Source organism: Cetorhinus maximus, chromosome 25, assembly GCF_964194155.1.
Source record: "Cetorhinus maximus chromosome 25, sCetMax3.hap1.1, whole genome shotgun sequence".
NCBI classification, from domain to species: Eukaryota; Metazoa; Chordata; class Chondrichthyes; order Lamniformes; family Cetorhinidae; genus Cetorhinus; species Cetorhinus maximus.
Window position 1 is genome coordinate 31629588 of NC_135903.1, and position 27400 is coordinate 31656987.

General features: G+C 42.9%; 2 protein-coding genes across 3 annotated transcripts in view; both read right to left on the bottom strand.

Annotated features, from left to right (window-relative positions):
• ifi35 (interferon-induced protein 35) overlaps positions 1 to 20247 on the bottom strand; it is a 42898-nt gene extending 22651 nt beyond the window's left edge. Inside the window, exons 1-3 of one of the 2 annotated variants that reach the window (XM_078529729.1) lie at positions 20226 to 20247; positions 3338 to 3381; positions 461 to 532 (exon numbers count right to left, since the gene is read on the bottom strand). In XM_078529729.1, coding sequence (XP_078385855.1) covers positions 461 to 532; positions 3338 to 3352 — 87 coding nt within the window. In that variant the 5' untranslated portion in view covers positions 3353 to 3381; positions 20226 to 20247. Of the gene's footprint in view, positions 1 to 460; positions 533 to 3337; positions 3385 to 12428; positions 12508 to 20225 lie in introns of those variants that run through there. The other variant, XM_078529730.1, reaches the window with a different exon arrangement.
• Positions 20248 to 21336: 1089 nt separating this feature from the next.
• Positions 21337 to 27196, bottom strand: rpl27 (ribosomal protein L27). The gene is made up of 5 exons (XM_078529731.1): positions 27102 to 27196; positions 25977 to 26059; positions 24670 to 24839; positions 22424 to 22534; positions 21337 to 21475 (listed from the first exon to the last, which is right to left on the bottom strand). Exons 2-5 carry the CDS (start codon positions 26055 to 26057, stop codon positions 21427 to 21429), a joined length of 411 nt encoding a protein of 136 aa, XP_078385857.1. The 5' UTR covers positions 26058 to 26059; positions 27102 to 27196; the 3' UTR covers positions 21337 to 21426.
• Positions 27197 to 27400: the final 204 nt, after the last annotated feature.

The following is a 27400-nucleotide window of genomic DNA, read 5'->3' on the forward strand; positions in this document are numbered from 1 at the left end:
AAACTCCAGAGGATATAGGCCCATTCTGCTCAGTCACTCATGATAGGATATCCCTCTCATCCCAGGAATCAATCTAGTGAATCTTCCTTGCACCACCTCTAAAGCAAGTATATCCTTCCTTTGGTAAAGAGAACAAAACTGTACACAGTGTCCCAACTGTGGTCTCACCAAAGCAAGTCTCGCCTAAGCAAGACTTCCTTACTCTTACACTCTAACCCTCTTACAATAAAGGTTGACATATCATTTGCCTTCCTAATTGCCTCCTGTATCTGCATGTTGAATTCCTGTGAATCTTAATAACATTATAATAAATGCATTCATGAAAGTGCTTTTGCACTTTTACTAGAAACACCAAAAGAGATTCTTCTCAAAGCCATCCAGTTGATACACACAGGACTTAGTGGAATTCCAACACAGAAAAGACGTTAACTTATTCTTTAAAACTTCACTTTAATCTGACCTTGTGAGTTTCTATTTCCTGTTGGATTCTTTTCAGCTTTGAGACACCATCCAGGCTTCTATTGCCGAATTCCTGCAGAAGAAAAGATACACAGTCTTACAAAATGGCCACTTTGGCTAAGCTGATAGCGCTCTCATCTCTGCTTCGGAGGTTTACGAGTTCAAAACCAACTATAGACTTGGTCTTTAAATCCAGCATGTGCAGTTCTGAAGCACTGAGTGTTATACTGTCAGTGAAGTTGTCTTTTTCATGGTACAAACTGATGCCCTTACCTGCTCAGGTGGATAGAATGTAAAAGATCCCAACCCAAGGCAAATAAGTGAAACCAAACAATCTGCAGATTGAAAATCTGCTTTTTCTTTGCACTAAGAAAACAAAAAAACTTCCTGAAAACTTTCTCCTTGCTAATTATTTTATACCGCTTTCAATAAATGGTTCCTAATGCTTTGTAATTGGAGAAAATCGCTTGACCAATGCAGAAAGAAGCATGCATTTCCTGTGATCTAAAGCTGTATTACAATTAATTTAAATACAAAATTCATTTAAAGTGTTGCACCTAGTGTCTCAATCTACACACGGATCGGAATTTTCCCTCATCGGGCGGGCTTGGCGGGGGTGGTCGGGAAGCTGACCACCGCCCGTGATTCGCTCTGCTCCGCGATTACACGCAGGTGAGCCAATTAAAGCCCGCCCTGCGTGGATCGCGAACAGCAGCGCTCAGCTGTGCGGGTGGGGGGGAGGAGGAGGGAGAGCTGGCCTGGCGCACAGTTCACGCATGCGTGCGAAAGAGCGCTTCAATCTCCCTGACGCAGCTCCGTGCCTCAGAGAGATTGAAGCGCTTTTTAAAAAAATGATTAAGGACAGTAAAAATTTTAAAAAAACATCTCCCCTCATGTGACTCCGTCACATGAGGTGGGACATGTTTCGAATTCAAAAATAAAGCTTTCAGTTAATGCTTATTTGCTTTAGGAAACCTCATCCCGCTCGTAGATGAGGTTTCCTAAAAAAATGTAAAGGCCGCTTGGCCTTCTTGCCTGCCCGCCAACAGTAAGCTTGGACGGGCAGCGTAAATTTGATTTTAATTAGCTTGTTAACGACCTTAATAGACGTTTCAATTATCGGCCGGCGCGCAGCCAACTCTGGCGTCCACTGAACGAAATATCGCGCGAGTGCGCGATGACATTGGGACGCACGCCCGACACCATCGTGCATCATATTACGCTTGGGCGTGTCGGGGTGGGGAGGGGCGTGCCTGCACGCTGAATGTAAAATTCTGGCCAAGATAAACAAGAAACCATTGAATGTATTTTCACTGAATAGTCGGGTATCATGAGTTCTCCTGGCGACTTGATCAATATTCCTTCTTCAACCCAAACCACTGATAACAGATTTTCTGGTCATTCATCTTATTGTTGTTTGTGGGAGCTTGCTGGGGGCGGAATGGTCCCAGATTTGCACTGAGTGCGGTTTTCACACCGTATCGTCCCAAACCCACCGCGTTAATTACGCATTCCCGGGAAACACGCCGTTTCCATGGTGGGCGGACTCTCATTTGCCCGCCACGCCATTAGCTTTCCGCTTCATCACACCGGGCACCACACTTAAAGTGCAGCCATGCACACACCTTTCAGTGCTTCCAGCCCAGGACTGCCACATGGAAGGCAGGGTGGCGCCGAAAGGAAAAAAACACTGCAGCACCCCCCCAACCCGCTTCAGTGATGCGTCCCTTGAGCATCTTTTGAATGCCCTGGAGGCCCACCGTGATGTCCTCTATCACCGCTCTGGCCGTAGGGTGGGCAGCTGCATCACCAATCCAGCATGGGAGGTGGTGGCAGCAGTGGTCAGCGCCAATGCCCTGCAAAAGAGGGCAGCCACCTTGTGCCACTACAGGATGAATGGTCTCATAGGTTCTGCCATCGGTTCTCATCCCTCTCGACTCACACACCCACAAATCCATCACATGTCCACAGGGATCTCACACCTCAAAGGGGCAACACCACTAGCTCTCAAAATTCAGTTAACAAATCTGGAATTATTTTAAAAAAAAATTTAGTCTCAGTAACGTTGACCATGAAACTCTCATCAGTTGTTACAAAAACCCACTAACGTCCTTTAAGGAAAGGAATCTGGCCGACATGTGGCTCTAGACCCAAAGCAATGTGGTTGACTCTTAACTATCCTCTGAACTAGCCCAGCAAGCCACTCAGTTCAAGGGCAATTAGAGATGGTAAAAGTCTTCTGACTCGTTTGGCAAAGCAGCTGGATTGGGATACAAAGAAAGCGATACAATGGTTCAAGCTGCGGTGATACCAGGACAGACCAAGTCAGCTGACAAAGTTCTGTGAGCGCATTTAATTGATTCTTGCCACGTTTTCCAATGTACCTTTTGAGAACTCAAAAAATATTCTGCTTTCTTCATCTGTGGGGAGCTATTTTCCCCCAGCAGTGGCGTGGTGGTAATGTCACTGGACTAGTTAATGCAGAGGCCCAGGCTAATTCTCTGGGGACCCGGGTTCAAACCCCACCAGGGCAGCTGGAGGAATTTAAAGCTAGTCTCAGTAATGGTGACCATGAAACCATAATCAATTGTCATAAAAACCCATCTGGTTCACTAATGTTCTTTTAGGGAAGGAGATCTGCCATCCTTACCTAGGCTGGCCTACATGTGACTCCAGACCCACAGCAATTTTGTTGACTCTTTTTGCTCTGTTTACTAATGCTGGTGTAAATGCAGGTGTAGGAATAAAGGAGGTTACCTGTTGCATCTATGCAGACTCACGTTCTAGAGAAAAAATGACTTATCAAACATTTGTACAGAGGGAATTAGTGTGTCCCTTTCACTACAGTACAAAGCTTTGTTAAGCAAACTTGTCTTACCTGCAGATCTTCCATGTTGAAATGCCTGGAGACTCAAGATTTCAAATCTGTTACAGAAGCATAAGGTTTTACGTTAAACTCTTGCAGAAAATGTTTCCAATGTGCTGATGCCATCATGGATGGGAGTATAAACCATGGATTTTATTTTGCTCTGTTTACTAATGTTGATGTAAATGCAGGTGTAGGAATAAAGGAGGTTAGTGTCGTGCAATCACATTGATGTTTCCACCAACATTATTGTTGATATTGTTTGAATGGTAGATCTTTGTTAACCAAAGATATTAAGGGATCTCGGGTAAAGGTGGGTACATACAGTTAGGTTAGAGATCAGCTATGATCTCACTGAATGATAGAACAAGCTTGAGGGGCTAAATGGCCTCCTCCTGTTACTATGTTCCTTCTTATGTTCTTTACCATGGGCTAAACACACCCGATGTTATCGTCCCCCAATTTACTCCTCCCCTTTCCAGATGGTCCCCTTGATGGAGTATAGCCCAATGTGAGCTAGCTACCCTCCCATCATATGGCTTTCTTCATCTGTGATTTTCTTTTGCTTCCTAGCCCATCAGCATTGAAGCCAATACAGTGCTCAAACTGTGAGCAGCTCATTTAGCATAGATCAGGGCTGAAAACTCTGATCCATGTTGTTACAACCACAGCCAACGTTATTCACTGAGCAAGCCAAATCCCAGAGGGGAAACTTGTCTTACTGATCATAGCTTTTTTTTTGTATTTTGAAAACGAGGGGAAAACTACTGATTCTAGAAGCATAGAATCCCAGTAACACTTTTAGAATTTTAAAATGAAAAGATTAATTAATAAAAAGAAAAAAAAACTTAAGCACACAAGATTAAAATTACACAGTTAAAACAGTCTTACCAAATATTCCTAAAAAAAAAACCCACTTGGTCAGAACACACAAGTAAACTACTTGGCAGCAGCTCCCTTACAGATTTTTAACCATAAAATCCAGTAATATTACCCAAAGCAAAAACTGCTGCTACTTTAGTAAAGTATACCGCATAACTTTTCAATCTCTTCCACTCTGCTGTGGAAATCTGAGAAAGTTCAGAAACAGACTGCCTTTTAAAGACAAAGAATTCTCTGTCTGGAAACTGGATGGCTGCTTCAAATTCACAACTTTTCTCAGCACAGAGCTGGTCTCAGGACATCTCCCCCACAGCCACCTCAACTCAACTAAACATCTTTCTACAAATATCTTTTTTTTCCTTTCATCTTAGACTTCATTGTTGTAAGCGCCTTTGAACTCATCTTTTTCCAAAATGTAAAAATCTTTCATGTCTTCCTATTGCCTCCACTTGCAGGTCAAATAAAATTTAATAACCTTCCCTTGTGTACTTACAAAATCTTTGTAAGTTGTAAAAGTCCCTCGTCACTTCTAAACTACCCTTTGAAATTTAACAGCTAAAAAGTCAAGCCCCTACCTATCACCTAAAGCAAATTTCAAAGTCCAACCTATTTACACTGGTCTGTGTGATGCTGTTCCAGGTCTGTGATTCATCCAGACCTCCTACAGCAGAATTTGGACTGTGCTTCTAAATCAGAGTTACTTACAATTTTGAGAGACTGACAGATTCTGCACAAATTGCAGCTGCCAGTTTTTGTCATATGAATAGTGATTTAAAGTTTTTATTTGAGGCTGATGTTTGCCAGTGTTTGAAGGATCTAAGCTCAAAACTCAGCCTGGAGCAACACTGAATTTATCTATCCCCATACCAACGATTTGCAAAGTCTAATCCAGATAGCTGGGCAGTACACTTTAAATATTAATTTTGATTTTAAAATTTGCAGTGTATCTTGCACAACTTAATATTAATCTTGAATTTACACATTTTATAAATCAGGCTTCTAGATTACTCATCTATGATAGGAAAGGTTCAGCAGAGATTACGATATTTAAGACCTTATTTAACTAAGAAGCTAAATTTTACTCTCAAAAAATGCAGGACACAAAAATTACTGCATAGGCCCAATCATTCCTTTCATTCAAATTTAGGAAAAGCAATGAACACTGTAGCACACATAAAAACAACAGCAATACAACTCATACCAAATAATTTGCAATAACGTGGACTCTTTTGCCCTCACAATATTGATGGGCCATTTTCTTGATTAAGTAGAGGTTGCCTCCTGGTAATGGTATCATTCCATATGGTATTACAATGTGACTGGGGGGGGGGACAATATTTTTACACTATGCTGTATGTAATTAAATGGATTAAGAACAGAAATATCTAATGTACACTAGTGATAACACTGGCAACTATCAACAGCGCCCAACTAGTTTGTCCAGTTTCTTTTGATGGACATTTCCCCTCCCCACTTCCCTACATTTTATATAAAATGAGCTTGCCCTAGCACAAATTGGATGGTGTTACAATATTTCAACGTAAAAAGATTATTCTTAGTTTCTAACAAAACATACACCAAATCAAGTCAGCCCAAAATTAAGTTATCGAGACATACATACCAGGATGTCCCATCCAATCCCAGTATTCCTGGTTTGGAGGACAGGATTACCCTAGGTGCCCATTCCCAATTCTTATTGTTCCAATGATCATGTTTATAAGTTTGTTTTGTATTTGGACTGTGCTTTTAATTTAAATTAAAATGAAGGGGGTTATGTGACCTGTTTTGAAGTCTGCCTGACAGCAAGCCTGGGTGGTTTGATTGTTAGACATTAAATGGGGCCAAGATTGTTTTACTGGGAAGAAGGTGCACGATGTTTACACTTGAAGACAATGGCAGCAGCCTGTGTGCTAACAATGAATAAATTGAGAGTCTCCAAAGTCCCTGAAAAGTGTTGAGAATATTGGGTGTAAACAGTTGTGCTTTAAACTGACCATTTAGTTCCAAGCTAAAAGAGACTTGCACTCTCAAGTATAGCTAATCAGCATTTCTACCTGGATATGAGGCCCAGGTGAATCATGTTGTCATGGAAATGGGCTGTGAGAGGAGATGAGTTTCTAAGCTACCTCTGAAAATTCACAGACACAGTTAGTTTGCCCGGATCCAAGAGAGGCAAAGCAGCTACAGCTACAAGCAAGACCTTGCAGTTCATTGTGCAGGAATGTGGGTGGGAGCTCGCAATCAGATTGGAAAGAACAAATCTTTGGAGAGTTAAAATAAGGCTGGAGGATTTGCCTAGCTTTAACCATGGGGTGGCAGTGGTGTAGTGTTATTGTCGCTGGACTAGTAATTCAGAGACCTCAGGGTAATGCTTTAGGGACCCAGGTCTGAATCCCACCACAACAGTTGGTGGAATTTGAATTAAATAAAAATCTGGAATTAAAAGTCTAATGATGACCATGAAACCAGTCAATTGTCATAAAAACCCATCTGGTTCACTAATGCCGTCCTTATCTGGTCTGGCCTACATGTGACTCCAGACCCACAGCAATATGGTTGACTCTTAACTGCCCTCTGAAATGGCCAAGCAAGCCACTCAGTTGTATCAATCTGCTAAAAATTCCTAAAAAACAGGAATGGAACTGGACGGACCACCCAACATCGACCTGGGCACTGGAAATGATAGCGGCAAATTTAGCCCTGTTGACCATGCAAAGTCCTCCTCATTAACATCTGGTGGCTAGTGCCAAAATTGGGAGAGCTGTCTCACAGACTAGTCAAGCAACAGCCTGGCATAGTCATGTTCACGGAATCATATCTAACAGACAATGCCCCAGAAACCACCATCACCATCCCTGGGTATGCCCTGTCCTACTGGCAGGACTGACCCAACAAAGGTGGCAGCACAGTGGTATACAGTTGGCAGGGAGTTGCCCTGGGTATCCTCAACATTGACTTGTGGCATCAGATCAAACATGAGCAAGGAAACCTCCTGTTGATTACCACGTACCGCCACCCCCCGCACCACACCCCCTCAGCTAATGAATCAATATTCCTCCATGTTGAACATCACTTGGAGGAAGCATTGAGGGTGGCAAGGGCACAAAATGTACTCTGGGTGGGAGACTTCAATGTCCATCACCAAGAGTGGCTCAGTAGCACCACTGCTGACCAAGCTGGCCAAGTCCTAAAGGACATAGCTGCTAGACTGGGCCTGAGGCAGGCAGTGAGGGAACCAACAAGAGTGAAAAACATACTTGACCTCACCAACCTGCTTGCCACAGGTGCATCTGTCCATGACAGTATTAGTAGGAGTAACCATTGCACAGTCCCGTCTTCACATTGAGGATACCCTCCATTGTGTTGTGTGGCACTACCACTGTGCTAAATGGAATAGATTTCAAACAGATCCAGCAACTCAATACTGGCACCATGTGGGCCATCAGCAACAGCAGAATTGTACTCAACCACAATATGTAATCCTATGGCCCAGCTTATCCCTAACTCTACCATTACCATCAACGCAGGGGATCAACCCTGGTTCAGAGTGCAGGAGGGCATGCTAGGTGCAGCACCAGGCATACCTCAAAATGAGATGTCAGCCTGGTGAAGCTACAACACAGGACTACATGCGTGACAAACAGCATAAGCAGCAAGTGACAGACAGCTAAACAATTCAACAACCAACGGATCAGAGCTCAGCTCTGCAGTCCTACCACATCCAGTCGTGAATGGTGGTGGATAATTAAACAATTGGAGGAGGAGGGTCCACAAATAACCCCACCCTCAATGATGGGGGAACCCAGCACATCAGTGCAAAAGATAAGGCTGAAGCATTTGCTTTAATCTTCAACCAGAAGTGCCGAGTGGATGATCCATCTCGGCCTCCTCTGGAGGCAATGCATCACAGATGCCAGTCTTCAGCCAATTTGATTCACTCCACGTGATATCAAGAAATGGCTGAAGACACTGGATACTGCAAAGGCTATGGGTCCTGGCAACTTTCCGGCAATAGTATTGAAGACTTGCATCCAGAACTTGCCGTGCCCCTAGCCAAGCTGTTCCAGTACAGCTACAACACGAGCATCTACACAGCAATGTGGAAAATTGCCCATTTATATCTTCTACATGAAAAGCAGGACAAATCCAACCTGGTCAATTTACACCCCATCAGTCTACTCTCCATCGTCAGTAAAGTGATGAAAGGGGGCATCAACAGTGCTATCAAGCGACATTTGCTCAGCAATAACCTGCTCACTGACGCTCAGTTTGGGCTCCGCCAGGGAAATTTAGCTCCTGACCTCATTATAGCCTTGGTTCAAACATGGACAAAAGAGCTGAACTCCAGAGTTGAGATGAGAATGACTGCCCTTGACATCAAGGCAGCATTTGACCAAGTGCTCTAGCAAAACTGGAGTCAATGGGAATCAGGTGAAAATCTCTGCTAGTTGGTGTCATACCTAGCACAAAGGAATATGGCTGTGGTTGTTGGAGGTCAATCATCCCAGTAACGGGACATCACTGCAGGAGTTCCTCAGGGTAGTGTCCTCGGCCCAACAATCTTCAGCTGCTTCATCAATCAGCTTCCTTCCATCATAATATCAGAAGTGGGGATTTTCGCTGGTGATTGCACAATGCTCAACACCATTCACGACTCCTCAGATCTTGAAGCAGTCCATGTCCAAATGCAGCAAGACCTGAACAATATCCAGGCTTGGGCTGACAAGTGACAAGTAATATTTGTGCCAGGCAATGACCATCTCCAGCAAGAGAGAATCCAACCATCGCCCCTTGACATTCAATGGCATTACCATCGCTGAATCCCCCACTATCAACATCCTGGGGGTTACCATTGACCAGAAACTGAACTGGACTATCCATATAAATACTGTGGCTACAACAGCAGGTCAGAGGCTAGGAATCCTGTCGTGAGTAACCCACCTCCTGACTCCCCAAAGCCTGTCCACCATCTGCAAGGCACAAGACAGGAGTGTGATGGAATACTATCCAGTTACCAGGATGAGTGTTAGCTCCAACAAAACTCAAGAAGCTTGACACCATCCAGGACAAAACAACCCTCTTGATTGGCACTCCATCCACAAACATTCACTCCCTCCACCACCGACACACAAGGGCAGCAGTGTGTACCATCTACAAGATGCACTTGGCAGGAACTCACCAAGCCTCCTTAGATAGCACCTTCCAAACCCATGACTGCTACCATCTAGAAGGACTAGAAGGGCAGCAGACACATGGGAACGCCACCACCTGGAAGTTCCCCTCCAAGCCACTCACCATCCTGACATGGAAATATATCCCTGTTCCTTCACTGTCGTTTGGGTCAAAATTCTGGGACTCCCTCACTATCAGCACTGTGGATGTACCTACACCAAATGGACTGCAGTGGTTCAAGAAGGCAGCTCACCACCACCTTTTCAAGGGCAATTAAGGATGGGCAATAAATGCTGGCCTAGCCAACAAAACCCACACCCCATAAATGAATAAAAAAGGCTCCAGCAAAACTCGCAGCTTGAAAGACAGTTCTGGAGTTTAAAAGTTTCCAGGCTGGAAAGAAAGAGATTGGAACTTGGGAGTTACGAATCATATTGGGCTGGTTCTGCGAGAATCGAATGTCTACATAAAAGACACTATAACGAATACCTGATATTGGTTAAAAACAAAAAGCTAAAAGCTACTGCAGATGCTGGAAATCCAAAACAAAAACAGAATTACCTGGAAAAACTCAGCAGGTCTGGCAGCATCGGTGGAGAAGAAATCAGTTAACGTTTCGAGGCTTCACGGCCCTTCGGCAGAACTGAAGCATAGTTAGGAGAGGGGAGAAATATAAGCTGGTTTAAGGTGGGGGGGCGGGGGGAGAGAGAAGTTGAGGGTGTGGTGATTGTGGAGATAAGCAAGCAGTGATAGGAGCAGATAATCAAAAGATGTCACAGACAAAAGGATCATAGAGGTGTTGAAGGTGGTGATATTTGTCTAAGAAAAGTGCTAATTAAGAATGGAAGACAGGATACTCAAAGTACAGCTCTAGTGGGGGTGGGGTGGAAAGACTAACAAGGTTTTAGTTTTAGATTTAAAAATAATGGAAATAGGTGGGGAAAAGAAGATCTCAGAAGATGCAACACCTGCCCCTTCACTTCCTCTCTCCTCACCGTCCAAGGGCCCAAACACTCCTTTCAAGTGAAGCAGCATTTCACTTGCATTTCCCCTAACTTAGTCTACTGCATTCATTGCTCCCAATGCGGTCTCCTCTACATTGGAGAGACCAAACGCAAACTGGGCGACCGTTTTGCGGAACACCTGCGGTCTGTCCGCAAGAAAGACCCAAACCTCCCTGTCACTTGCCATTTTAACACTCCACCCTGTTCTCTTGCCCACATGTCTGTCCTTGGCTTGCTGCATTGTTCCAGTGAAGCCCAACGCAAACTGGAGGAACAGCACCTCATCTTCCGACTAGGCACTTTACAGCCTTCCGGGCTGAATATTGAATTCAACAACTTTAGATCTTAAACTCCCCCTCCCCCCATCCCTACCCCGGTTCTCCCCCCTCCCCCTTTTTTTTTCAATAATTTATATAGATTCTTCTTTCCCCACCTATTTCCATTATTTTTAAATCTATAACTAAAACCTTGTTAGTCTTTCCACCCCACCCCCACTAGAGCTGTACCTTGAGTGTCCTGTCTTCCATTCTTAATTAGCACTTTTCTTAGACAAATATCACCACCTTCAACACCTCTTTGATCCTTTTGTCTGTGACATCTTTTGATTATCTGCTCCTATCACTGCTTGCTTATCTCCACAATCACCACACCCTCAACTTCTCTCTCCCCCCGCCCCCCCACCTTAAACCAGCTTATATTTCTCCCCTCTCCTAATTATGCTTCAGTTCTGCCGAAGGGCCGTGAAGGCTCGAAACGTTAACTGATTTCTTCTCCACCGATGCTGCCAGACCTGCTGAGTTTTTCCAGGTAATTCTGTTTTTGTACCTGATATTGGTTTATGTTTTGGTTATGTTTAAGTTCTGTTCTGTAATTTAAAGCATATGTTACCTCCAAAAATAATGTTTAGAGATTAGTACTTTCAATCTGTTTGTTACAGTAAACATCTTAAAACTTGAAATCTTGTGTCAACCTTCCAGCTATTAACTAGAAGTTCGAATTTCTTTTTAAAAGTTATCAGGGATGGTAATATTGTTCAGAGATCCCAGATGGAGATATTTAAACATGAGTGCAGAACTGAGCTCAGATGTGATGTCCTTTGTGGTTTGATGCTCTGCTCTAATGCCGAAAATTTTGAGGGCAAGTCGAATACCCGTCCCTAATGGAAACGTAACCAAGATTAACACTTGCAGAGATGTTTGTTGCTCGAGGAAGGGTCATACGGACTGGAAACGTTAACTCTGTTTCTCTCTCCACAGATTCTGCTAAACCTGCTGAGTTTTTGCAGCATTTTCGGTTTCAGTTTCAGATGTTTGTTTTTTTTTGGGGGGGGGGGTGAAGGGAATAGAGGAGCGCTGAATAGAGGAGGGGCAAATAGAGGAGGGATAGAGAGATAGGGAACAGGAATAAGAGCGGGGTGGAGGGGAATTAAAGGGGAAATGATAAAGGGGGGAGGACAGAGATGGGGGAGGGAGGGATATGGAAGGATGGGAATGGGTGGGGGGGTGGTGAGCGAGCACAGTCCGGGGAGGAAACCAAGATACCAGAAACTCTACCGTGTTGTCACAGAGAGGAAAAAATATACACCTTAAAGAGAATGTATCATTTTTACAATGAGATACTGTACAAAGGAAAGAACGTCGGCTGCACTTTATACAAACAGGTTTGTTTCTAGCTATTTTTCATACAGGTTATGAAATGTAATATTAAAATAACGATCACCACCACTTTCACTTTCGTTTCTTTGGTAAAAGCATCGAATCTAACATCGTTTCTACTGTTTCTTCACCAAAACTAAAATTCTCCAGTTTACTGAAGAACACAAGACCACTCCCCACCCCGCAAAAAACATATAAAACCCGGAGTTCACTGACTTTCCCAAGGACTAGTTGTGGAACTGGAAAGCTGTTAAGCTTCCGTATTTTTTCTCGTGTAGATATTGCGCTCTTACTAAATAAAAGATACTAAATACACAACATTTCTGCCAACCTGTTCACTATTAATGAGTCGAGGGAGAATGAGGAACCCCCTCCCTCCCCTCTTCTTACCATAAAACCAACCCTCAGCACGAAGAAGAGCAACTCTTGACAGTTCCGCTCCCCAGCTCTTTACGGGAAACTGAAACTCACTGGGTGACGGCGGTACTATGGTAAAAATCCTCCTTCACCAAAGGCGGAGCCTGGCAGTAGATTCAAATCCTGCTTCAAACCCAGGTGCCCCCCCCCTCCCCCCCAATGATGTTAGACCATCTCTGTAATCAGTAATAAATCATTCCCCAAATCCCCTTCAAGGTCACCTCTTGTGTTTAAAATCACAAAGGGTGTAGATAGGGTAAATGAGGAGTGGTAGAGTCAGAACCAGAGGTATTGATTCAAGGTGATTGGCAGAAGAACCAGAGGTGACATGAGAAACACAGAGGAACATTTAGCTCTTCAGCCTATTCTGCCATTCAATGAGATCAAGGCTGATCTCTGACATAACTCTATATATTTGCCTTTCCCCCATTTCCTTTAACAGCCTTTGGTTAGCATAAATAATCTGATTTAAAATTAAAAATTGACCTAGTATCAATTGCTGTTTACAGGGGAAAAACTTTTCTATGCAACAAGTGGCTAGGATTTTGAATGCACTTCCTGACAGGATATAATTTAAATAATAGGCTTCGATAAGGACATTGAATAAATACTTCATGTAGAAAAAAAAGTGCAGGGATATGGGGGAAAAAATCACAGCAATTGGACTAAGTTGCATTGTTCTTCAAAAGAACCAGTACAGACTCGATGGGCTGAATGACCTTCTATGCTGTACTATTCTAAGATTCTCTGAACTAGCATTAGCATTGTTATGATCCCAGCTGATGTTACTATTGGACAGGCCTGATTGAGGGGTGGAAGCTGGCTTGATCAATCCTAACTTTTATTTTTTGTTTAGATACGTGGACAGTGGCTGCTGAACCAGGTGTCAGCTGGCAAACTTTTAACAAATGAATAAAACAGTTATTAAACCAGATAAGATTAACTTTATTCACACACAACCATACCTTTACAGATATATACAGATTTGCAAGGATAACACAAGCTACAAAAGTTATCTTATACTCTTTAGGTTCACAGTAAGTACAAAGTCCATATAAACCAATAGGTGACCTGTGGGCAGACATACCACACTCTGGAATTAAGTGACAGATGGCACCCCAAGCTATGAATCCCTCATCAACTCCATCCAGACGCTTGTCACTGTGAGCCAACCGGTCTCACTGAACTTCTCGTCTTTCACCTGAGTGTTTCCAATCTCCACTCGCAAAGAACTCGCTCTGGAATCTTCTCCCAAACGATGCTTTCTCTCAGACGCCTTCCATGAGGGTCCACCTCCAGGGTTTCAAACTCTCCTTCCGATGTTTCTTTCCCCCGGATCACCATGTGCATTCAAGTTTCTTTCCATAGAACCATAGAAAAGTTACAGCACAGAAGGAGGCCATTCGGCCCTTCTTGCCCATGCCAGCCCGAGGATGCCCAGGTGCCCTTTCTAATCCCACCTTCCTGCACCCGACCCATAGCCCTGCAGCTTACAGCATTTTTGATGCAGATCCAGGTACTTTTTAAAAGAGTTTAAAGTTTCTGCCTCTACCACCAACTTGGGCAGCGAATTCCAGACACCCACTACCCTCTGCATAAAAAAGTTCTTCCTTATGTCCCCTTCTGGATCTCCTCTCTTTTCCAACCTAATTCTCCTCTCACGCCCCCAACCTCTCTCCTCCTCCCGTTTGTTCTCTTCTCCTTTCACAATCCTCCTCCCATCCCGTATGGCTGCAATGTACTGAGCCAGAACACAATTCAATGTGGCACACCTACTGTGGTACTTAATAATTCCTATAATTTCTTCCGGCCTGTTACCACCCTGGTCCTGACAGCTAAAGATGGCCAGTCGAAGCTGGAATTTGAACTCCTCTCATTGTGATATTTAACACATCTTCTTTACTTTCTATTTATATAGATTAATGGAGTAATTTACAGCACAGAAGGAGGCTATTCAGTGCATTTTCCATGCACTCTCTCTCACTGACTCAGACATGCAAACAGAACACCACTGCTTCACATGCCCATGGTAAAGAGTTACAGACCTTCAGCTGTCTCCTTGGATGTTCTGGCTTCTGTTTAGTTTTAAGTCTGCTTCTTGCAGCTTCCTTCTCTTTATGCTTGAAGCTTGGAGCCTTCCTTTCTGCTCCTGACTTTCCTTTCCACAGAACAGAACCTTTTCCAGATTCCTGTCCTTGTCCTTTAGCTATCCTTAGCTACCCTCATGGGATCTTTCCTGTTCCACTTCGCTGGATTCAGGGAATTTCTTCTTTAGGTTCTGGAACCTGCTTTTGCAATGAGACCAGGGTGAAAAAAATCATCAGTAAGAGGTTACAATAACTTGCAGCTTAGTTTTTCAGAACCTGGGATATTAAATATTTTTTGATTCTGAAATGTATTGAAGGAATGAAATTCAGAAAACTTCATCTTACTACTCCTAATTTGTTCCTGCCATTTAATAGCCCTTTTCCCTGGTTGCTGTAAAAGTTGTTAAATCTAAGATGTTGCTCATTTATAGAATCACAGAATGGAATCATTGAATAGTTACAGCACAGAAGGAGGCTTTTCGGCCCATCATGTCTATACCCACTCTCTGCAAGAGCAATTCACCTAGTGCTACTCCTGCACCTTTTCCCTGTGGACCTACAAACTTTTCCTTTTCAGGTAATGGTCCAATTTCCTTATGAAAGCCACGAGTGAATCTACCTCCACCACAGTCATGCAGTGCACTCCAGGTCCTATCCACTCGCTGCATACAAAAGCGTTTCCTCATGTTGCCATTGCTTGTTTTGCCCATTACTTTAGTCTGATGGCTTTTGATGCTTCCAACATAGAATCATAGAAAGTTCACAGCACAGAAAGAGTCCACTTGTTCCATTGTGTCTACGCTGGGTGAAAAATGAGCCACCCAGCCTAATCCCACTTTCCAGCATTTGGTCCGTAGCCCTGCAGATTACAGCACTTCAGGTGCATATCCAGACACCTTTTAAATGAGTTGAGGGTTTCTGCCTTTATTACTCTCAGACAGTGAGTTCCAGACCCCTACAACCCACTGGGTGATTTCCTCATCTCCCCTCTAATCCTTCTACCAATCACTTTAAATCTATGCCCCCTAGTCACTGACCTCTCTGCTAAAGTAAATAGGCCCCTGCCATCCACTCTGTCCAGGTCCCTCACAGTTTTGTACATCTCAATCAAATCTCCCCTCAGCCTCCTTGGTTCCAAGGAGAACAACCCCAGCCTATCCAATCTTTCCTCATAGCTGCAATTTTCCAGTCCTGGCAACATCCTCGTAAATCTCCCCTGTACCCTCTCTAATGCAGTTACATCCTTTCTGTAAGGAGGTGACCAGAACTGCACAGAGTAGTTGTGGCCTAACTAATATTTTATATAGTTCCAGAGTAACCTCCCTGCTCTCATATTCTAAACCTCAGCTAATAAATTAAAGGATTCCATACGCCTTCTTAACCACCTTGCCAACCTGACCTGCTAAGTAAAAGATTGATATAAAATATCTAATGCATATTTTGAGAGTTTATGTGTCTCAGCTGCAAAGCCTTGATTGGTAAAAGATACCTCATTCCCAGTGAAACACAGGGACGGGAGATATTAAAATGTAAAACCGGTGAAAATTATAAAATCTTTGTTGCCACAGGACTAACCTAAGCGAGAACTGGGTACGTGAACTAGGGAAAAATTTGTTCAAATTGACAAGCAGATAAGGATCCCTCATCATTTCAAGTGTGATGTTATCAAATGGAAATGATAAAATGAAATAAACAGTTTTATTACTATAACAGATAAAAGTTAAAATGTAAAATCTAAAAATAAAGCATTTACAAATAAAAGGAAAAACATAAAATATAAAAAGGATAGGCATGTGAAATCAATCGTCCATAAAAATTGGTACAATTTGTATCGCTAAAGCATCGCTAGTCGAGGGACTTGACTTGAAGTGATCTACCTGTAAAAATCTCATTAAGGAATGATTTCGTTCATACCATTTACCTCAGGAACCGAGTACAAAACCAAAAAAATTCACATTCCGGCTACCGGTTAAGGATTTGATTTTGTCAGCCAAATGCTGATATTTCTTGATCTTCTCCTCCCAGGCCTTATCCAATGAGTTATTGGTCCTCAAATCTAATTGTAACATCAACAACTGACACTTACAAAAGATTATATTGAGTTTGAAGAGTGATCCGTCATCAGTCCTGATATAAGTCTCCAAATTTTTAAAAATTAATTTACGGAATGTGGGCTTCACTGGCTAGGCTAGCATTTACTGCCCGTATTTATTTGCCCTTGAGAGGGTAGTGGTGAGCTGCCTTCTTGAACCGCTGCAGTCCATGTGGGGAATTTACAACCACAGTGCTGCTAAGGAGGGAGTTCCAGGATTTTGACCCAGCCACAGTGAAGGAACGGTGATATATTTCCAGGTAGGGTTGGTGAGTGGCTTGGAGGAGAACTTCCAGATGGTGATGTTCCCATGTATCTGCTGTCCTTGTCCTTCTAGATGGTAGCAGTCGTGGGTTTCGAAGGTGCTGTGTAAGAAGCCTTGGTGAGTTTCTGCAGTGCGTCTTGTAGATGGCACACACTGCTGCAACTGTTCATTAGGAGGGAGTGAATGTTTGTCGAAGGAGTGCCAATCAAGTGGACTGCTTTGTCCTGGACAGTGTCAAGCTTCTTGAGTGTTGGAGCGGCACTCATCCAGGCAAGTGGGGAGTATTCCATCACACTCCTGACTTGTGTCTTGTAGATGGTGGACAGGCTTTGGGGAGTCTGAGTTACTCACTGCAGGATTCCTAGCCTCTGACCTGCTCTTGTAGCCACAGTATTTAATTGGCTAGTCCAGTTCAGTTTCTAGTAAATGGTAACTCCCAGGATGTTGATAGTGGGGGATTCAGCGATGGCGGTACCATTGGAAAGTCAAACAGTGATAGTTAAATTCTCTCCTGTTGGAGATGGTCATTGCCTGGCACTTGTGTGGCATGAATGTTACTTGCCACTTGTCAGCCCAAGCCTGGATATTGTCCAGGTCTTGCTGCATTTGCACATGGACTGCTTCAGTATCTGAGGAGTCACGAATGGTGTTGAACATTGTGCAATCATCAGCGAACATCTCCACTTCTGACCTTATGATGGAAGGAAGGTCATTGATGAAGCAGCTGAAGGTGGTTGGACCGAGGACACGACCCTGAGGGACTCCTGCAGTGATGTCCTGGAGCTGGGATGATTGACCTCCAACAGCCACAACTATCTTTCTTTGTGCTAGGTATGACTCCAACCAGTGGAGAGTCACCACTCCCCACCCCGATTTCCATTGGCTCCAGTTTTGTTAGGGCTCCTTAATGCTACAATGAGTCAATTGCTGCCTTGATGTCGAGGGCAGTCACTCTCACCTCAGGAGTTCAGCCCTTTTGCCCATGTTTGAACCAAGGCTGTAATGAGGTCAGGAGCTGAGCGTCCCTGGCAGAACCCAAACTGGGCGACAGTGAGCAGGTACAAAAACAAAAATAGCAGGAAAAACTCAGCAGGTCTGACAGCATCTGTTATACATATATGTGGAATACAGTTAACGTTTCGAGTCCGTATGACTCTTCATCAGAACAGTGAGCAGGTTATGGTTAAGCAAGTGCCGCTTGATAGCACTGTTGATTACCCCGTTCATCACTGGATACCCATGTTTAAGCACTTGGACTTTGAGGAGATTGAGGATTTTATTATGCCGATGAATCCTTGCGTTTTTAATATGTAAACAGCTACCGGAGATTTGGGAGATTGTCTCATTTAATACATTGCATCCTCTCCATTTCGTAATATTTCCAGGTCTACCGAATGATAAAAAAGAAACCTAGTTGGATAGGCATTTCCCCCGAGTAGGACTTTAATAAAAACGGACTGTTTAAAATAGTTTAAAAGTAGCCAGTGATTCGAGATATTATTATAAAAACAAGAAATGCCAATGCCTTAATAGTTAAGTGCAGTCCACCTCTTAAATACATATTCACACCAATTAGGATACATTTCACTATTTTGACTGCTGGGTGTCATTGGGCATGAGGCACAATTCAACCTGGGGCGCTTTAGCTGAAACGTCTTAAATTATATTAAGGTTGTAAATTTGACTCATTTTTGAACGAAATCCACGCCACCGTGTAAAAAGGAAGCCTTCACGGTGATTTTATCAGGTCCTGGTGCGGGATCTTTTCTTAAATTGATCAATAATTGTTTTAATCCCATCTTCCCCAATCAAATTAAATAATTGAGAAGTAGCGGCCATTCTAGAGTACTTGGAAAATTTACCTAAATGCACCTTGTTATTAGTCTAAGACAATCTCTGTATGAAATGCTCTTCCAAATCACCTATATTCAAAGGGCTCGAAACTTGATTAGAGCCACCCATCAACCCGTCTAGCCAAGCCTTTCTTGTTAGCTTTTTACAGAGTTGAGCTTCTTTAAATTTGTTTCTTTTTAGCAAATCCCTTTCTGAATCCGGTATTTTTAAAGGGTGGATTTTTATTTACACAATTCACATGATTTATTGTATCCAATTAACTTTACTAGCTTTTGAGCCTATATTAGTTACCTTGCCGAGTATCTGACCCACCAAACAACTCATTTAATTATTATTGGTGCCCTTTTTGTCAATCAACTTAATTAACGTTAAGGCGTCAAATTTACCCTATTTATTTGGTCCTGTCCCCAAACTGCTACATTATCCCTATTTACATTCGGTTCCTCCTCAGATCTTTGGGGAATCGTTACATTAACCTCGTCATCGGATGAAAGTGTAAAACCTTCAAGTGAATTAACGTTAACATTTATATTCTCAGAGGCATTTGGATTATTTCTAAATTTAGTCATTTGAAATTTGTTTGTTAGTTTTGGTTACTAATATCTTAGCTAGCACAACATTAATATTTTTATGGCCAACATGTTCTTTCTCTAAATAAAGGAGAAACACCCCTTTGGACCAAATAGAACTTTTGTTTGCAACTGGCCGAGATCGGTCTGAGGCAGCTAGCGATTCTTTTTTGATTTCGTAGTTCTGGGTGCACACGGATGCTGTGCTAAGAGCTCTTTGTCTTAAAGTTCTTCGCACACGAAGGATAATTATAGATTATATTGACATTGACCTCTCGTGTGCCTCCATTGCATTTTGAATATTAGTATGTGATGGGATGGTATTCGCCAGTCCTCTGACATCGACTACGAATAACCAAAATCTTAGAACTGTTATGATTATTCCTATAATGTCTCCTAAAATTAGTTATAGAGTTTAAAATTACATCACAAATTTAGAATTAAATTGATTACAGGGATAAATTACCTTAATATCATTATATAAGGTATATGTTGAACCTATTTAAAGCAATAGTTCTAGTGCCTTATTGATTCACAGGGGTGTCACTGATATTGATATTAGTAGGAGGTTTCAAATTTGTATTATAAAAAGTTAAACGTTGATAAAATCTCAGTTGTAGGTAACAGCCCAGCCTCTGGGGATGTTCTCTGATGTATCACACTTCTGTTCTCTTGAGCTGCCTCAATCTTCGCATCCATATTAAGTAATAATTGATTGATATCTTCCAAGCCTGAAGTCTCATTTAATAGCAAAATAGAACCAGTAAATGGTTTTATGAGATCAGCCTCATCAGTTTGTGTATGTGAGGATTTGATTAATGTCATGGTGTTAGCAGACGTACCCACTGCACCCCGGTCAAGGCAACAACAGCATTTAACAAAATTGTTAGTCAGGGAATGTCTAATCAAAGCGGGGATGTTTTTCAACTGGTTAACATCCCAACCGGGAGGGACAAGTTGATCAGGACCATTGTTCATTTAATTTTCGTGAACCCTAATGATCCTCCACCTGCGAAGAGAAACGGTTTATCCAAACCGCCCGTCACCTGCCAGCTGCATTCGCCATGGTGCCAGGATCCAGCAAACCGAGAGGGAGCGGGAATCAAGGGAAAAAAATTCCTAGATTAGCCACAACGATTGATTGTCATTGATCGCGACACAACATTACCAGGGGCACCATGTGGATGTTTGACCCGCTACGGGTTAGAAATTATAACACCCATAGCCATAGGTCCCAAGTCAGGGATCTGTGGACATTCACTCCAAGGTCCCTCACTTTCTCCACATCTCTCATTATCCTCCCATTTATTGTCTCTGCCTTGCTTGACCTCCCAAATTCTTGATTACCAACATCCTTTCAAAAAGTGAGTTAACCAGTTTTTGTTTGGAGGTATTGATCACTGGAAAGTTTTTTCCCACTCGCCATCACACTAATTTTCTTCCGAAGTGTATTGATTCCTTTATGGGATACCGTTCTACAAACTATCACATGACCCCTTGTCTAACAGTTAAGTGGTTATCCTCCTTGTGCAAACCTGGAGGGTTTCAGATTATTCAACTGCAGGAGACAAAGCTGAGACTGGCCTGATCACTAGCCAGTCTGAACACATTTATTGTTTGGCTCACTGGAACTTCAATCAAACATGCTGCTTCCTAAACAGAATCATAGATTGTCGATACAAAATTAGTGGTTAACTCTTTAAAAAAAAACCCTTCTTTCTATCATTTCCTCCTCCAAATATTTCCAAGCAGGATATTGGATATTTTTTAAAATTCCCAGACTTGGCACCATTGTGCTAATTTACAGGTACAGGGCCTTCTAGTTTATCTTTATTCCTCAGCCTAAATATAAAAAGCAAAATCCTGCTAACAAGGCTGTTTCGGCTATATTTTGTCAGATTAAACACAATTTCAAATTTAAATGGATCAAGTGTGGAAAAACAGGATATGTCTTTTCAACGTGCAAGTTTATACTATACAAAAGGACAATACTGAACACTTCAAAGCAACAAAATTCTATTATTCAAGCAAAGTAAATTTATTCATATACTACACCAATGCTCAAAACATTTTAATTGAATATTTATTTATACTGGAATACAATTTAGAATCGGAGCTTCTGGAAAAACCATTTATTCTTTCCTGTCTTGTACCTGCAGAAAAACAAAATAGTGTATATATATAAAATTTAACATTAGAAATTCCAATTTTATTTTTACAATATCAAGCACAATCTATAAATGATCAGTAGCTGTTGTGGAAGGAGAGGTAAGGTAACAGAGTTCAAGGTGCACTCTTAAGAATATCAGTTAGGGACCTGTCAAATAAAGGTCAAGTGGGCTTGCCTTCAGATGAATGTTCAACGTTAATCAGAAGACATAATGGTGCTTTGGAGGTCTGAACCCTTGGTGAAAGTTATCGCAGTTTGTTCTTAACACTCATCCATTGATGAGATATCATGGCAAGGCAGAAAAAATTGAAATTTGGGAAGATTACATTTAAAAATTTATTTCACAGACCATGGATCAGAGGTAAATATAGCATCTACTATTCTGTTTGCACTATTTATCAGCTGGTTTTGGAAATCATTTATTTGAGCAGCCAGAATTTGGTTAAAACTAAAATGTCAACAATCAACATTTGAGGAATGATCTATTACACAATGTTATGGAGCATGGTAATTTAAACATAAGGGACCTGCAAAGCACACAAGACATTGCAGTCTACATTTTTGGGAAAGTAATTTACACAGCTGAGGTTAGAGTACCACTTTCTTACTGGCCTGCATATTTTTAATGTAACAACAATCTCTTAAAGATGTCACTTTGTTTAAAAAGAGATCAATGAGTGTATTCACTTCACAGCCATCTTGCTGGGCATGTACAACCCTTTCATTAGCAGAGTTAGTCTTAAAAGCAGTTTTGATCACTAACCTGCTGCCACCTTCAAAATACAGTGGGAAGCAAGTAAAATGAACAAGGCCCAAGTACAAAGTTCTATTAGTTTTATAAAAAGGTAAATATTATTTTTTAAAATGTTCCCCGTCTTATTTGACACTCTCAATTCTTAAATTTGGTCTTGAATCCACATTTGATGCATACCTTTCCTCAAACTTTACTTTGGCTTCCCGTCTGGCTTTGCGTTTCAAAGCAGGATCCCTAAAGACATCCTTGTTCACAATGGTCTTATCCAGAGGAATGTCAACTGAGTATCTGGAAATAAAGAAAACTATTGAGGTCCAGCAAAAGGAAACATTATTCATTTACCAACACTGATTACTAAGAGTTGCTATTGGCTTAGTGACAGCTGACCTTTATTACCACCAGTCCAGGTTTGCAGTATTCCCACAAATAAAGTTATGACTCTACTTGATCTGATCCAAAAAAGCAAGAAGCTGGGGCAGTGTCAGGGTTGTTAAAAACAGCCCCAATGCACTTGTATTGTGGAAGCATCCAGTGGAAGTATGTCACATGTGAACAGGACTCTCATTTTCCTTTCTCCCGCAAGGTGAAATAGCTCACTAACATTCACTGCCTAGAAGTACAAATAAAGATTGGCCATTCTGATGAGGAACTGAAAGAGAACGAGCATCTGTGGAACTGTACTTCAAGAAGGGAGTCAACATTATCTGGAGAGGAAAGATTCAGCAGAAAAACAATTGGGTTTTGTATAACCAGCACTATGTCAGCAGCAAACCAAGACACCAGGTCAACGCTACTTTTTCAGTCAACTGGGTTGAGCAATAAATGTTACCTTACCAGCACTGCCCGTTAAACATGATTAATATAAAAGAAAAACAGATAAGGTCAGTGGTTGTTGACAGGCTAAAGTCAAATCTGATCTTCGTCTTAAATCTACCATCACACACACCTCTCCTCCCTAGAACCATGTTCTGCATATAATGTGATGTTCATGAGTTGGTAGTTTGTCTCTAATGGTTTTAATTTCCCCCCTAAAATTATAATCTTAGGTTCAATTATGGCCAAAATATTAATGTGTAAAGTGTTAATTTTCCCAACATCTTGTCCAAATTCAAGGAGAAGGGAAGTAAAAAGAAAGCTTTATTTCAGTCAAGTTAGGTCTCAATTTTCAAATGAAGGTCGCACTTTACGCAGCAAAGAAAAATATGCAACTGCTAAAGTCCATAGGACACTTGCACAGTTAGATCCTTAACGAGAACATCCTTAATTTTGAATATTATGTTTGCATTGAGGCAAATGTTCATTATTTTCACTGCATATTTATAACTGCTTGAAGCAGGAGGCATTTTACAACTGCAGCAAAGTAAAATTGGTCAGTGACATTTAGGTAATTTAATGCTCCAAATATTTGACACAATCCATTTTCCAACTCCTAGTCATACAGTGAACAACCTTCACAACATTGCACACCATCAGGCCACAGCTAATTAGATAGTCAAGATGCAACTTATAAGTTGGCATTTTAATTCTCCATTAAAGTAGATGGATTTTTTATACATGAATTCTGTACTCTCCAATTAATGTCTAACAGCAATCTGTCTACTCATCCGCTCTCACACTTTCGCAAAAGGGGAGTCAATTGATTTGTATTCAAGCTCCCAACACATTTCATTCTAGATAAATGCTAGGGATACGTGTGACATTTTGGCAGGTTGTCTTTTCTCTGTACCATAAACTCCAAATGAACAGGTACAACATTTAAGAGCGCCCAGTGCAATCACTTCCTCAATCAAGGTCACCAGCTACAAATTTCAGACAAGGTGTACCAAGCTATTGGGCGGGGGTCAGTGTGGGACAAGGGAGTTAAAGAGAAACTGACGCTAACCAACTCAGCATCACATCCCTCTCTTCACCTGGCCCAGACATGCAGCACACAGTGGGCAACGTAGGACACCACCGCCCACTTTCTTAAATCACATCTCCTCATGACAAGCTAATTATTTTCCACAGGATACAGTAACAATAAGCACCTAAGCTCCCAGGATAACATTGTGGAATGGCAAATAAGATTTCACGTAAAACGTTAAATCCAGCACATAAGTCAGCCTTGTACACTGAGTTCTATGACTTATGCATTGGATTTGAAAGGTTTCTATCCAGCAATTCAACACCACTGATATTCTGGTTAAAACTACCTGTTAAAGGCACAAATTAAGTTCGGGAAAACTCCCAGTACATCACATGTAGGGGGCTTTTATAGTGAAAATGCAGCTTCCAACCTTGGAATCTGGCCTTAAACCATCTAAATTCAAGATCTTCTATCTAGGAGTGATCTTCTAGCCCTAAAAACACTTCCAAACATATCAGTGCTCAACAAATAAAATGGTACTACTTGCACATACAATAACACATGTTCCGGCGCTTACCTGGTTGGCATCAGATGGTTGTAGTTATATACTTTCACAAAGGACTTGATCTTGGATCTCTTGGCCACCTTCTTCTTGCCCATTTTGGCAGTCACTTTACGAGGGTAACGATCTATACCAGCAACAAGAGCGTGACTGTAGGGTCTGTCAGAGGTTCCATCATCGATGTTCTGCGAGATAAAAGCACAATATTTAGTTTATGGTATTACAATATGGAAACAGCCAGTATCCACAATTACTACGCTCAGGGCAGTTGTGCTAGTTTTCTGCTCAGTTGCTGGCACGCCAGGCGATTTGTGCAAAACCCACTCCAGGATTAGGTGGCATTTTTCATCTCGAGTTTGAGGGTTATGAGTTCTGTTGCTCGAGCACATAATATAGACTGATCTCCAATTCAGAAATGAGGATATATTGAATTCGATAGGGTTCCCAACAGATGTTAAAGACCCCAGTGCATTTATATGGAAACAGGAATTTCCCCCACTACAGGGGGCCAATATTTTGCCTTCAATCATTGCCATTTCTGGGATCTTTGACTTCACCCCACTGTGTCTCTGCAGGAAGTCACTGCATATCAAAATAATCCACCTGGTGAGAAGTTGAGTTGACGTGACAAGGCACTATACGAATTCTCCACTGCCCCCAATTATTGCAGATAGAATGCCAGATTGATGGTTAGACTGGCCTGGTCAAAATCATATACATTCTTGTAATAATGCCCCCCATCACAGTACCTCTCTTTGTCTATCTTTCCACAGCCTAACTAGTTCAACTGCTACCCATTGACTGTGGTCCACCTCCTTGGTGCTGCTTGCAGCTAGTGCCATGCCCACCAATGGAGCAACTAAAGCCACTTTTTCTCCTGCATCCAGTGGATTGCATGCTGGGTGCCCAGAAGCCCACCCTCATCCTATTTTGCCTACCTCATGCCACCTCTTGCAACATTATCCACGGCACAGCAAACATAGGGAAGCTGGACCAAATACCCAACTTCAATGTGCTGAGACCCTTGACTCCACAATTGTTGCTGCGCTCTGGGTAGCAAGACAGGTGTTTCTCCAGTTTTAACAGCGCCAATAAAACCACCTTATTTAGCTCCCACCAAAAACACCAATACTACATGAAGCAGCAGGAGATAATCTGCTGTAAAAAGTTGCTAGGTAAAGTCAAATTCTTAAAACCAATTCTCAAATGCTTTACAGCCAGATATGCAATACCTGGAGTATCAACTGCTGTATCATTAAAAGCCACGTTTAAGGTATTTTAAAAAAATATATATATAGCAACCACAACCATAAGAACCGTACCTTCACGATGACGCCTTTGCGCCCAGCGTAGCGTCCGGCCAGCACCAGAACAACCTTCCCAGGTTTCATAAACTTGCCCATTTCTGTGAAGAGAAGGCAGACCGTGTCACGAGAGGCAGCAAATGGAAAACAGGCACACTTCAAGAGGAGATGGGGAGTTCTTCCCCGTGAGGCGATCAGTGCTCATCCTGCAACCGGTGCCACTGATCTAACCAGCAATTCATCTCATCTAGTGTGTGAGAGTGCTTCTCTTTGCTGTTTCTCAATTTGCTGATACAACTTTAAGTAAATGTAATTCATTGGCTGTGAAACACTTTGAGAAGGGAGCTGATATGAATTACATTTCTGCCCTCCCACAGAAGCTGTCACTGATCTGAGTGCAATGCTGGATTCTGTAACGTGGGTTCCCCAGTCAGTGGAGCCTCACTGGGGGGGTCAGTGGAGCCTCACTGGGGGGGTCAGTGGAGCCTCACTGGGGGGGTCAGTGGGGCCTCACTGGGGGGGTCAGTGGGGCCTCACTGGGGGGGTCAGTGGGGCCTCACTGGGGGGGTCAGTGGGGCCTCACTGGGGGGGTCAGTGGGGCCTCACTGGGGGGGTCAGTGGAGCCTCACTGGGGGGGTCAGTGGAGCCTCACTGGGGGGGTCAGTGGAGCCTCACTGGGGGGGTCAGTGGAGCCTCACTGGGGGGGTCAGTGGAGCCTCACTGGGGGGGTCAGTGGAGCCTCACTGGGGGGGGGGGGGGGGGGGTCAGTCTTTCAACATTTACTGTGTCTGACCCACGGCTGCAAGTCCGTTTCTCCGCATGGGGATACATAGGAATAGAAAAACTCCCATCCCGGCGGCTCAGGTGATAAGTGAGATCTTGCCGCCCGGGTAGAGCGCGAGGAGGCCGCTCTGCAGCCCCGGGAGGAGAGGGGCTTCCAGCCGCAACTGATGAAGGCCCCGGAAAGCCGCCCATCCGCCCAAACAAACCCTTCCCGTCTTGCAGCCTAACCCAGGCAGCAAGCCCGCAAATAAGAGCGCCAGCCGCTCAGAGGAGGGCCGCTGGTCTCACTCGGGGCGGCGATGGGGAAGGGGCGACGCGCCCGGGCCACGGATGGAGACGGATTCAAACTAGACAATTCACCAGCTCCGTTGCTGCTGCTCAATGGCCGCCACCCGCCTGAAAGGAAGTTGCCTGGCTCGCGCTGACCCTTGACTGCACGCTCCCCGCTGACGTCACGTCACTTCCGCTCTGGTCTTGTAGCAGCCCCAAAGGTGCAGAAAGACAATAGGCTGGCAGTGTATCAACTCAAACCATGTATCAAACCAGCAAAACGCTGCGGATTAAACACTAATACAAAGCATAATACTGCGGATGCGGGAATAAATATATATAAATAAATATATTTCTGCAGCATTAACAAGGCTTGCTGTTAAATGTGG

Excerpts from the sequence above, each read along its gene's own strand:
- rpl27 (XM_078529731.1), bottom strand. The coding sequence starts at position 26,057 with ATGGGCAAGTTTATGAAACCTGGGAAGGTTGTTCTGGTGCTGGCCGGA. Across the intron at positions 22,535-24,669 it reads AACCATCTGATGCCAACCAG|ATACTCAGTTGACATTCCTC; the intron begins GTAAGCGCCGGA and ends CTTTATTTCCAG. Across the intron at positions 21,476-22,423 it reads AAAGTAAAGTTTGAGGAAAG|GTACAAGACAGGAAAGAATA; the intron begins GTATGCATCAAA and ends GTTTTTCTGCAG.